The sequence below is a fragment of the Petaurus breviceps genome, unplaced genomic scaffold (genome assembly GCF_028583685.1).
Source record: "Petaurus breviceps papuanus isolate PSGF00001 unplaced genomic scaffold, PetGlider_PUasm1.0 90925, whole genome shotgun sequence".
Lineage (NCBI taxonomy): Eukaryota > Metazoa > Chordata > Mammalia > Diprotodontia > Petauridae > Petaurus > Petaurus breviceps.
Window position 1 is genome coordinate 27,438,832 of NW_027187380.1, and position 13,157 is coordinate 27,451,988.

At 38.1% G+C, this 13,157-nt stretch overlaps 1 protein-coding gene across 7 annotated transcripts in view; it reads left to right on the top strand.

Moving 5' to 3' along the window:
• B3GNTL1 (UDP-GlcNAc:betaGal beta-1,3-N-acetylglucosaminyltransferase like 1) overlaps positions 1 to 13,157 on the top strand; it is a 147,640-nt gene that overhangs the window by 105,766 nt on the left and 28,717 nt on the right. For all 7 annotated transcript variants that reach the window (XR_011166154.1, XR_011166155.1, XM_069076626.1 and 4 more), the window contains 2 exons: positions 868 to 936; positions 12,144 to 12,218. Coding sequence is in view for 5 of the 7 variants with exons in the window: in XM_069076626.1 (XP_068932727.1) it covers positions 868 to 936; positions 12,144 to 12,218 (144 nt within the window). In the remaining 2 variants the exon portion in view is untranslated. The remainder of the gene's footprint in view (positions 1 to 867; positions 937 to 12,143; positions 12,219 to 13,157) is intronic.

Consider the following 13,157-nt stretch of genomic DNA (forward strand, 5'->3'; position numbering starts at 1 on the left):
TCCTTCCTCATCTCCAACTTCTAGCTTCCTTCAGGTTTCAGCTGAAGTCCCCACATCTGCCTTTTCCACCCCTCTGAGATTATCTCAGTTTATTAAGGGATTAGTCCAGTATGACCAAAAGAATTAAATATAAGAGAAACACATTATTGTTGCTTACTGCTAATGGAATATTCAGGGAATGTAAATGATGAAACCTAAGATCATTGGCAGTTGCAGTTATCTCAGAGTCTATTGCATTATTAGTACATTGTAAGAAAAACAATAGTCCAAGGTCCTGGATGGTCGGTTGAGTTGCTGTAGCAGCAAGCACCCCAAGCGTCCTCAGGGTTTGCAGCCACCACAGGTTCTTGGATCTGCTTTGTTAAAGGAAAGCAACTCAAAATGGGTTAACAAACTTACTTTAATCAGTCAGACATATATCGTTTACCTTGTTCAGGAGAAAAGGTCAGCACCCCGAACCTCAAAGTATACAGGCATAATTATCAAGACAGAAACATCAAGTAGACAGATTTCCGAACTGTCCAACCATTACATCCATACCCAGTCAACATCTGGGTTCTTCAAAGCTGGGGGGGAGGGGCCTCTGGACAACGGCTTTTCAGAATACAGATCAAATCACAGAACACTTCTCAAAGTGAGCCCCCAAAACAAAGCCTCACATCAGGGCTTATATAGCCTTCTCCTGGCTCAGAGAATGTAACAACCTTATTGACCCACTGGCCAATCAAAAAGTATTTACTGAAAAACAAGCCTCCCACCCCCATGTTTCAGGTGCACTTTAGCCTAGGGGCAGGGAAGATCTTCCAAATTTGCATTCCCATTACAGTTGCTCTGAATTTTTATTTCACCATTTTATCTCCTCCTTAGGTTGTTGCATTCTGTGATGTTGATAAAAACAAGATCAAGAAGGGTTTCTACTCTTATGAAGACTCTAAGGTTTGTAATAAATTTTCATCATTCCTCCATTCTGGCTGTCACGAGTAGTATGAAATGCATTCAGCTTAAGCTCCAGGAAAAAAACAGTGCTTTAGACTCTCATTACTTTGACTAGCTAAAAAAGACTATCTTGGTTTGGAGAAAATGATACAGAACTTTTTTACCCCCACATTCTTTTCACTGATCCTGTCATACTTTTGCTATCATTGAAGTGTCCTGGAGCTTGTTTGGATGACCTGTGAGTTAATTATTTCATTCTACAGACTCTTGTGGATGCATAGACTAAAAGTTATAAAAGCAATGCATTTTAGTTAATATAATGCCTTAGTATATCCTTTACAAAGTTGGCCCAAAGAGGCCAAAGAAATGAGTGACCTATATTTAACACTGAGAATGTTGGGAGTTAAATAGGGTCTCAGTTGCAGGATCAGTGGAGTTAGTTTTCCAAGCAAAACTGTCTACTTTTTTTAAATAACTGAAAGTAAATAGTTCATAAGTAAAGCTCCCTTACTCAGCCTTCCTCTACCCATTCTAGTGCTGCTGTAATGTACCCAGTAGACTTAATATGGAGTATGCCTAGGCATACCCTACTGCTTAAAAGATGTTATTGTGTGTTTCATTTTTGAGTGTGAATTTTAAGTGAAATTTAGTTATTAATTTAAAAAGATTAGTTTTAGTTTCTTTGATGAATAAAAATAATATCTTTCATGATTCAGTATTAATTTAACAAATGTCAACCTTACAATTAAAAAAAAATAAATTTCCTTAGTGACATGGTCAGACCTGAGCTTTAGAATTAATATTCTGGAAACTGAAGATTGAGTTGAACTAGGGAGGGACATAAGTCTACTATCTGTGTTCAAGCCTAAGAGATTTATCTAAGACTCTTTTCATTGGTAGAAATGATGATGACTGAACTCTGTATGCCTGCCCAAGGTACAGAGTTGGTTCAAGAGCTTGGGAGAAGAGTCCTACTTTTTTCATCTTGCTTAGATACATGTGGCTCCAGAGCTTCTTTGGGGAGAAAACTAGAAAGAAACATGTCCCTGATTTCAGCTTGCCTTCCTAGAGGATTTGAGGAATTGCCTCGAGTGAGATTGAAAACTCTCTCAGTTGGGCTGAGATGTCTCATTTTCTCTGGAAAAGCTCATTTATTCTGAGTATTTTTGCCAGTATATTCTAGTCTGTATAATGATCTGATTTTTGTTTGCTGTGACCTTGGATAAATGGATTTATTTCATAGTTAATATTTGTGATGATCTTTTATGCAGCTAGCATTTAGTGTAAAAGGATAGAGCCTTAGGATATAAGCTTGGAGCACTCTTTAAGAGAAAACAGTTTGAACCTAGGAACAAAATCATTTCCCCTATATTAGCAATATTTAGGGGATCACATAGACTTAATTTTAGGTCTGGTACCCACTCTCTGAGCAGAAGAGAGGAAGTAACCTCCTGAATCTCTTCCAAGAATGAATCAGTCTCCCTTGAAGAAGCAGGTAAAATTTCAGAGATTCATGATTCCCAATGAGCCAAATTTATCCACTAATGTGGATATATACATGGATGACATACATAATTTATGACATACATACCTTATATCTGCATGGATGGAAAGAGTACCAATCTCAAAAAAAAACCATAGATGTTTCAAAATCTGAAATATGAATCATTCATTTTACAAGTATTCAAGCACAAAATAGCTAATTCAGACCCATAAGTTCATCCATTGGTATCTGGAACTTCTACTGACTAATACAGATGAGAAAATGGTCTCTAATTGGCAATCAATGACTTGACCATAATCACAGTATGATGCATGACCAAATTTGAACCCAGGTCTTTCTGACTCCAAGTACATTGTACTACCTCAAAATCATTCCTCAGCTGCTTTCTCATCCTGGAACTTCCCTGAGTAACTGGGACTTCTTTGCTTTAGAACACCTAGATGTCTTGTAGCCTTGTCATCTTGAAATATCCTTCCAATAAGCCAATCCCCTTCTGCCATTGGCAAGTTCTTCCTGGCATCTCTTCTTTGTGGAGAGACACAGACTGACTAACCTTCATTCCCATTCCAGCTCTGCTTCTAACTTTCTGGACTGGAAAACGATGCCCTTTCACTGGGTACCTTTAACCTCCCTCTCCCCCCATCCCTGTAACTGTTTGCTTTACTGCTCCTTTTTTTTTGTTTGTGTGTGTTGTCCTCATCTATTAGAATGTAAACTACTGGAGGGTATAGATTGTCTTTCTTTTTCTTTATATTTGTGTCCCCATCACTTAGCATAGTACCTGGCATGTAGTAAGTGCTTAATAAATTCTTGTTGCCTTGGCTTGAAGTAAAAAGAAAACAAAATGAAAAAGAATTCTCAAGTTGCATACTGTAATGTACGTTCTGTAAAGATCTATGAATGCAATTTATTGCCTATACATATTACCTGGAACTAAAGAACTTGAGTTGCTTCCTATAGCAAGGTAAATATCCTTAATTTTGGTGTAATGGATAAAGCACCGGGCTTAGAATCAGGAAGACTCATTTTCATAAGTTCAAATCCAGCCTCCGACACTTACTAGCTGTGTGACCCTGGACAAATCACTTAACCCTGTTTGCATATGTTCCTCATCTGTTTCACAAACATATTGTGAAAGAAGACTCAGAACAAAACGGGAAAACTATGAGAACGAAAAAACAAAAAAAGTGAAAATAGTATACTTTGATATGCATTCAGACTCCATAGTTCTTTTTCTGGATACGGTTAGCATTGTCCATCATGAGCCTTTTGGAATTGTCTGTCATAGTTGATCATTGCACAATGTTGTTCTTACTGTGTACAGTGTTTTCCTAGTTCTGCTCATTCACTCAGCATCAGTTCATGTAAGTCTTTGTAGGTTTTTTCTGATACTGCCTGCTCATCATTTCTTATAGCACAGTAGTATTCCTTTACATTCACATACTACAATTTGTTCAACCATTGGACAGTTGATGGACATCACCTCAATTTCCCATTCTTTGCCACTACAAATAGAGATGCTAGAAATATTTTTGTCCATGTATGTCCTTTCTCCCTTTTTATATCTTTTATCACACAGTCATGATAGTGCTGGATCAAATATAGCCCTTTGGGCATAGTTCACAACTCTACCAATAATGCATTAACGGTTCAATTTTCCCACATCTTCAACATGTATCATTTTCCTTTTCTGTCATAATAGCCAATATGTCTATGCATAGCTTTAATTTCTTCATCTGAAAATTGTTTGCTCATATCCTTTGACCATTTATTAATTGGAGAATGACATATTCTTTTAGATTTTAAACAGATTTCTGTCTATATTTTATTTACCCAATTTACTGCTTTCTTTCTGGATCTGAATCCATTTTGATGTTATTTTGTTAAATGGTGTAAGATATTGTCATATGCCCAATTTCTGTGATACTTCTTTCCAGTTTTCTTAACAATTTTTTTACCAAATAATGAATTCTGATCCCCAAACCTTGAGCCTTTATACTTGTGAAATCCAAGTTTACTTTCTTTGCTACTTTAAATTGCATATCTACTATGTTCCATTGATTGACCTTCCTATTTCTTAACCAGTAACCAGATAGTTTTGAAAATTATTGCCCTATAATAGAGTTTAAGATCTGGTATTGCAAAACTTCCTTCCTCTACATCGTTCCCCAATGGTTACTTTGATATTTTTTTTAACTGTTTGTTCTTCCAAATGAATTTAGTTTTTATTTTTTCTAGCTCAGTGTAAAGCCAAGCACAAGCAGCTCTCCTAAGGACTGCTGCTGTAAATAGCTTTAAGGCTCTGATCACATAGTATAGTGAACTCTCTGTTTATTCAACAGTAAACCAAAGCAGAACATTCACAGAAACCAAAGTACAACATTCAAAATGACATCATAACAACTTATTACTAAAGTGGCCACATAGTCTTAAACAAAAGATACCATGGGGCGGCCAGGTAGCACAGCGAGTAAGAGCACCAGCTCCAGTGTTGAGAAGACCTGGAGATCGAATCCCGGGCTCAGACACTTAGCACCCACCCAGAAACACCTGGCCTGTGTAACCTTGAGCAAGTTACTTAACCCCAATTGCTTAGGGGCGGCCAGGTGGCTCAGCGAGTAAGAGCTCAAATCCCAGGCTCAGACACTCAGCACCACACCCAGAAATAACTGGCAGTGTAACCTTGAGCAAGTTACTTAACCCCGATTGCTTAAAAAAAAAAAATTCAGTAAGTCACAATCTGAATCAATCAATATAAAGTACCCATCTAAAGTTCTCTTCCATCTTGATTGGAGACTGGCTTCCAATCATCCTTAAGGGGTACAAAGGTCTCTCACCCTTAGGTCACAGTAAATCATAATCTTGTCAGTCAGCACTAAGTACGAAAGTGATCCTTTCATCTTGACTCAAGGCTGACTTCCAAATTCCATGGTTCCTCTTCCATACTTTCAGCTCTTGCCTGAATTCACCCGACTGTCACCTTGATTCACAAATAGGCAGCTCCCAGCTCTTGCTCCAACTCCACACATCAAGCTTAGCAGAGTTACAGCAGTACTCACACACATTGTCAGCACTATTATTAATTCACTTTCTGCCTGTGACATCACCACAGACCAATAGACAAGGCCTCTGTTTGAGAAATTAGCACAAATCATCAGTAAAGTCCCAGAACCTCTGAAAACATCGGTAAAACCTTCCTTCAGGACTTTTCTAAAAAGACAGCAGGAAAATCCTCTTTCAGGGCTTCTGAACCAGCAGTAAGATCCCAGGGCTTCTGTAACAACAGTAACATCCTTTCTCAACAGACAGGTCTGACAAAATAACATCAACACAGAGAGAACAGACAGAGTGCCAGCACCACAGCCATCCTACTTCCCAGTTCTGCTCAGTCCCAGCTTGTGCTTGAGCTTTTATATCATCAGTTCCTTCCTGCTCCACCCCTTCCTCTTATATCTTTCTTGTTCTGGTCTTTGGCAAGTTCCTCCCACTGTGGGCTTCATGGGCGCTGTTTCTAACAAAGACTTGATATAATCACAAGTGAGGCTCAAAGGCCCTTAAAGAGCTGAAATAAGGAGCTAAGTGCTTGAACAACTAAAACAAGGGGCTAAGTACTCCTTGCTTGCCATTACACTCAGTAAAATAATTTTTTACTAATTAAATTGGGATGCCATTAAACCCATATATTAGTTTAGGTAAAATTGTCATTTTTATTATATTGGCTCTTCCTACCCCTGAAAAATGAATATTTCTCTAATTATTTAAATCTGACTATTGCTAAAAAAAAAATTTTAAGCTTATGTTTATACCCTTCCTGGGTTTGTTTTGGCAGCTGTACTCCCAGAAGTTTTATGCTCTCTAGAGTTATTTTTAATGGGATATCTCATACTAACTCTTCTTCCAGGGTTGTATTTATAATATATAGGAATTCTGTTGACTTATGTGGGTTTACTTCATATCTTGATGATTTGTTAAAATTATTAACTGCTTCAAAAAACTTTTTAACTGAGTCTCCGGGATTTTCCAAGTATATTGTCATATCATCCAGGGACAGCAGGTTCTGGACATTCTATAGCATGACTTTCTTGTACAGTTCTTTCTAAGAATGATCCAAGAGGCCCCACTCCTCCTCAGTGAAGTCCACAGACACATCTTTTAATGTTACCAACTCCTGGTATGAGGGTCTGTGGGTTCCAGGGGCCATTCCTTCTGGTTCTGGGCTCTCTCTTAGGAAAAGATTTTGGTTTCTGCAAGCTGACCCATGGCACCTGCATCTACAGAGCTGACTCCCAGAAGGCAGAGAGAGAGAGTGAGATCTCAGATCCTAAGGCTTTTGCTTAAGCCTATCTCTTTTCATAATTTTCTTTTTTTTTTTTTAAAGCAATCAGGGTTAAGTAACTTGCTCAAGGTTACATGGCCAGTTATTATTATTTTTGTGTGGGTGCCGAGTATTGGAGGCTCGAACTGATCTCAGGTCTCCCAACACTGGGGCCGGTACTCTTAATCACTGCACCACCAGGCCTCCCCTTCATAATTTTCTTGCATCACTCTCATTTCTTTTCCCAATTTTCTTCTATCACTCAATGCTTTCTTTAACTCTACCAGGAATTCTTGTTGACCTTGGGGCTAATTAACACTTTTCTCTGAGGCTTTATGTTTCTATCTGTTTTCACATTGTTATCTTCTGAATTTATGTCTTTGTCTTCCCTGGAACAAGAAGAGCTTTTTATGTTAAATTATCGTTTTTGTTTGTTTGTTTTCCTAGCCTATTTATTGACTTTGAATTTGATGTTCACTGGATGGGGTTCTGATAGTACTGGCATTTAAAGATTCCCCTGTATTGGCTTGGTTTTCAAATTGATTGTGTTAAAACCCAGAGCTTGTTAATCCCACCTGTGGGATGGACTTGTTGATGTGAAAAGAAAGTCCTGAACTGGGAGGAGCTGGTGACATAGATTTGGAGAGACACAAGAGAGAGGCAGAAGAACTTTTGGAAGCAGCACCTCCTGGAGGCAGAGAGAGAGAAGGAGAGAATTGCTGGGGGCCACTTTGAATTGCCCTGGACTTTTGAGACCTGCCCCCTGAGTTGCCAAGGACTGAGGAGACATGGCTGTTTTGCTGGTACTTTGTCTGTCTGTTTTGATGTTGTTTTGCCAGATTTGTCCACTGGTGAAAGACAGTCCTGTTGTTGAAGAAGTCCTGGAACCTGGCTTTTGGTTAAAAAGCCCTGAGACTGTCCTGCAGACAGAGAGTGAATACTGTCCACTGGTGAAGGACAGTGCTGTTGTTGCAGGGGTCTGGAGACTGTCCTGCAGACAGAATGAATACTGTCCACTGGTGAAGGACAGTGCTGTTGTTGCAGGGGTCTGGGAACCTTTCTGTTGGTTCAGAAGCCCTGAAGAAGGATTTTCTTGTTGTATGTTTACAGAAATCCTGGGAGAGGGTTTTGCTAATGTTTTCAGGGGTTCTAGGACTGTTCTACAGACAGAGGATGAATTAATGAAGGGACTGACAATGTATCTTGTGGCCTTGCTAAGCCTTGTCTCCCCAGGAACTAAGATTGCTGAGAACTTGCCTCCTGTCAAGATGAAGAAAAGACCTCCATTTGGGTATTAAGTGCTGTGCTTAAACTTGATGTAACTCTGGGGTAGATTCAATTGTGATCCAGGGGTGGGGAACTTTTGACCTTTTTGTGTTCTATGGTTGAACAAATGAATGTACTTTACTTAGATTGGAAACTAATCTCCATTTGAGAAAAGGGGCTTTGTGGTGAACTAAATGAAGGTACAGCCTAGGGGTGGAGTAGTATTTAGAACAGGGACTTTGTAATTGATTGAATGATTGGAAGGTCCTGGGGTGGGGTAGTACTTGGAGATTATTTAATCACACTTAGTAAATGCTGTATTTGGAATGATGTCATGTTTTGATCTTCTCTGTTCTTGGTTTGTCACTGAATAAAATGGAGAGCACCTATGCTGGTATTTTGAACCTTGGGAAGTTGCCTTTCCTTGGCATTACATTACATTACATTACAGGGGTAGGGAGGCACTATCTTAAGCTTCAGATTTTGCTGCAGTTTTCAGAGCTAGTTCGGGGGGGGGGGGGTCTGTAAGTTTTTGGTGCTTCTGAGTTGGTGTGATACTAGGAGTGGTATGGTCACTGCTTTCCTGGTCTGTGCTCTGATGTTTACCCAAGAAGGGACCCTGGTCCCCTACAGCCAAAAGTGCTAGTGCTCTCTTTGCCTTGGAATTATGAAAAGGCCTCTGCCTTCTTGTGACCCACTGCTAACACTCTTCTCTGCCATAGAACTGCAACCCAGAACTTTAGAGTTCTTTTATGATTTATTCAATTGGGGGGGAGGGGCAGGTAGGTGGCACAGTGAATAGAGCACTAGCCCTAGAGTCAGGAGGACTTGAGTTCAAATCTGGCCTTGGACACTTAACGCTTACTAGTCGTGTGACCCTGGGCAAGTCATTTAACCCCAATTGCCCTGCCCATCCCCCCTCCAAAAAAAAGAAAAAAAAACCAAGCCCCAAACAAAAAAAAAAACAACAATTTTTTTTCCCCCTGATATTGGAGTTATTTAAATAGTCTATTTCTTCTTTGGTTAATCTTAGTATTTTTTTTAAAGTATTAAACTATTTTCTCCAAATTACCAGTTTCTTTAGTATGTAATTGAAAAAAGGGTGTTTTTAAAAAATAATTTCCACTATCTTACATGTAACTGGGAAAGAAGATATACAGGCACTGGGGTATAGAGATCCACCGTGCCCTACTGGAAAAGTCTAAGGGGGCATGGGAGAGAGCAGATTGGAGGAGGGGATATCCTGTGGGACTGCTATTCTGGGGTGGTGGGTAGGAGAAAAACGGGGAGAAAATTTGTAACTCAAAATCTGGCGGAAATTAATGATGTAAATCAGAAGTTAATAAAGCATTTGAAAAATGAAAAAATAGTTTCCCCTTCAATTGTTGTAATTTTTCCTTTTTGATACCAACAACTTTGTTTTCACCCTATTTGTTCAGTTGTTTTATCTATTTGACTTTTTAAAAATTCTTACTTTTATTGATCAATTCAGTGGTCTTTAGTAATCTCTTTAATTATGTCCAACTAAATAACAAAATAGAGACTTATTTTGTTATTTAGTTGGAGAATTTAAATTTATTATTCAGGGTTTTTTTAAAAAAATTTTCATCCTCTGCTTAGCCTGTCTCTTTTGTTGAGGAAAGCATTTCTAGATATGCATTTTACCTTGGCTTTATATGTATGCCATAAGTTTTGGTGTGTTGTCTCATTGTTTTAATTTTCTATGAGGAAATTTTCAATTTCTGTGATTTGTTCTTTGACTCACTGGTTCTTTAAAACTCTCAAAATGTAGTCTACATTTACTTTCTAATTCTTTCTTTTATGGTCCCTTACTGAGTATAATTTTTATTGTCTCGTGATCAGTAAATGATGTGTTTAGTGTTTCTGCTTTTCTTCATTTATTGGCAAGGTAAAGGCCTTGCCCCAATACATGACACCTATTTTTGTAAAGCTTCCATGTGTAACTGAGAGACACATATATTCCTTTCTTTTCCCTTTCAGTAAAGTTCTGTCGAGGTCCTATTTTTCTTGTTGAACTTTTGGTTAGATTTTTCTAGGTATAAAAGAGTTATATACTCCTCATCCCCTCCTCTCATTATTACTGTGTTACTATTTTCCTTACAATTTGGGTAACTGTTTCTTTAAGTACATACATATTATATCATTACGTGAGTAAGTATTAGGTATTGATATTTATTCATTATTTATGGTGTCTTCAAGCATAATGTAATTTCCCTTCTTATCTTTTTACTATATCCATATTTATTTGAAATCAAGATTGCTACCCCTACGTTTTTTAGTATCTTGTTTTAAGTGTTTGTGAGTCGTTATGTTTCAGTTGTTTTCTTGTAAACAACATATTGTTAAATTCAGCTTCCTAATCCATTTCTCTAAATTACCAGTTTCTTTAGTATGTAATTGAAAAAAAGGTGTTTTAAAAAAATAATTTCCCCTTCAATTGTTGTAATTTTTCCTTTTTGATACCAACAACTTTGTTTTCACCCTATTTGTCCAGTTAGTTGTTTTTGGTGTTAACCCCCCCCCCCAAAAGAAAAAACCAACCAAACAAACCTGCTTTATAGGTGCATTCATCCCACTCACATTCACACTTATGGTTATTAATTATGTAGTGCCCTCAATCCTGTCCTTTTATAATTTTTCCTCCCTTTAATCCTACCTCCCTCTTTATAAATAAGAAGGTGGTAGAAGAGAGGGAGTTTGTATGACATTTGTGGTTTTATAAGTGAAATAACCTATTTGTTCTTAATTGCATCTCTTCTCTTCTCCTTACCCTCTTCCTGATCCCAGGTTTTTGCTCCTTCCTTTTCTTCATTTCCTGCATTCTTCAAATTCCTCTCTCCAACATGATAATTTTGTTTTACTTATGACCATTGTCTTAGACTTAAAACAAGATACTTTCTCTTAGACTCCTCTTTTCCACTTCCTTATCTCTTACCCTCCTATTTCCCCTTTGAGTTTTATCTATTTCTTTATTGAAATCTGTAGAGGGCGAACAGAGGTGTAGAATTACATGTAAAAATTTTTTTCAGTCCTCCTTTTTCTGGTACATATGAAAGTAAGATTCATAAAGTGCCTGTTCCTCACACTTTTTCCTCTGATTTCATGCTAAGCCCAAGCAGACAGTGCTACAGTTGTCCCAAAGTTTCTAGGAGCCACTTGCATTCAATCCTTTGGGATTTGTTTTCAGTTTGACCTGGCTTCTCCTTATCTATTCTAGGATATCTGTAAGATTTTGGAGGTGTCATCTGTGGATACCTAAATTGGACTACAAATATAAGGGGAAAAAAGCCCCTTTCCACCAAAGAGCTTACACTGGAATAGGAGAAGACAAGAGAGATAAAAAGTAGTAGGGAAAAGTACCTGCATGGAACCTGGGAGAGAAATGAAAGAGTGAGAATGGGGTTGGACTAAGCACTTCCTTGAAATGGAAGTTATGGAAGGAACTCACCAATCAGAGAAAGGGGCCACAAGGGCAGAGGAATGTACCAAAGTGATACAAGTGGAGAAGAGAGACTCCAGAAAGTCAGGAGGTATCTATTGCTGAGTAGAGTGACACATCTCTAAGCCCCATTGTAGTATTTGTAGGGGATCTGGTATCCTTTGCAACCTAACATGACATGCTCTTCCCACAATCCATGCATCTTCCCAATATGCCCTCTTAGTCAACTTTGATTCTTCAGAAATTGTAAAGCTCACAAGGTTAAATATATGCAACTGCAACAACAACAATTCACCTTTGAATAACACTTCAAGGTTTATAGAGAACTTTCTTTTCAATAACACAAGGTTGGTTGGTTGTTGTCCTTTGTTCTCAAAGAGGAACAAAATGACATCATCATGTTGGGGTCAGGGTACAGTGTGTCCAGTTTTGGCTGATCAAACTAACATAAGCTCAGAAGGCTTTAATACAGGTTAGGCACAAAAAGCTGCTAACTGATTAGAACTAGAATCATGGTTTTCTAAATCCTTAATCCATTGCTCTTTTTCACTACTTTGCCCAAGGATAGAAGTAATTAGAAAAATCTTTACCTTTTTGTTATTAACTAATACCTATAACCGGCTGACTTGATTAATATCTGAATCTTTCTTGTTTTGTTATAGGAAAGACCCAAACCAAAGATTCCAATACGGCATTTCAAGGATGCTGACCCTCCTTTTGTGATTTGTGTAAAGCTGGTGAGTAGAGAGATATAATGAAACAGGAATGCTAATGTTCAGCAGTTATACATGCCATGGCCAAAGATCAATGAATAACTCCTTCCCCATTGCCTACAAACAAGTGTATGTACAAACTATGTCTTCCCCATACTAAAACAAACAAACAACAAACTACTACCCTCTTCAAGGTATTACCATGTAGTTTTCTTCCTTATCCCAGCTAAGCCCTGTCTGAACTCCACTTCTCTCTTCTAAATTACTTTTCAACCCTTTGTAGTCTGGCTTCTGCCTTCATCACTTAACTGAATCTACTCTCTGCAATTACCAATGATCACTTAATTCCTAAACCTGAGTCTTTTCTTAGTCCTTAACTTTCTTCATTTCTCTACAGAATTTGGCGCTATTGACAATTTTCTTCTTCTAAATATTCTCTCTTCTCTCTTTTTTTTTTTAATTTTTGGGCAGTGAGGTGGGGTGGTGTGGGAGAGTTTGTTCTCCCACCTAACTTCTCCTTCATTTCCTTTGATGCCTTGTCAGCTACTTTGTGTACCCTAAATACACTTGAAGGCTCTATCCTGGACTGTTTGTTTTCTCTTTTTCTTTTTAACTCTCTCAGTGACTTCATCAACTCCTGTAAGTTTATTTCATATCTATATATTTATTCCAGTTTCTCTTCTGAGGTGTAATTTGCCTTTCCTGGTTGTTTATTGTACATGTCAAAGTGGATGTCTCTTAGACATCTCAAATTTAATATACATTGTTTAGTTGTTTCAGTCACATTTGACTATTCATGATTCTATTTGGAGTTTTCTTGGCAGAGAACCAGGAGTGGTTGGCTGTTTCCTTTGCCATGGTGTCCTCATTTTACAAGTGAGTGAGGCAAAGAGGGGTTAAGTGACTTGCCCAGGTGTAGCGCCAATGCAATCTTTACAGCACCCATGATCATGATATAGACTG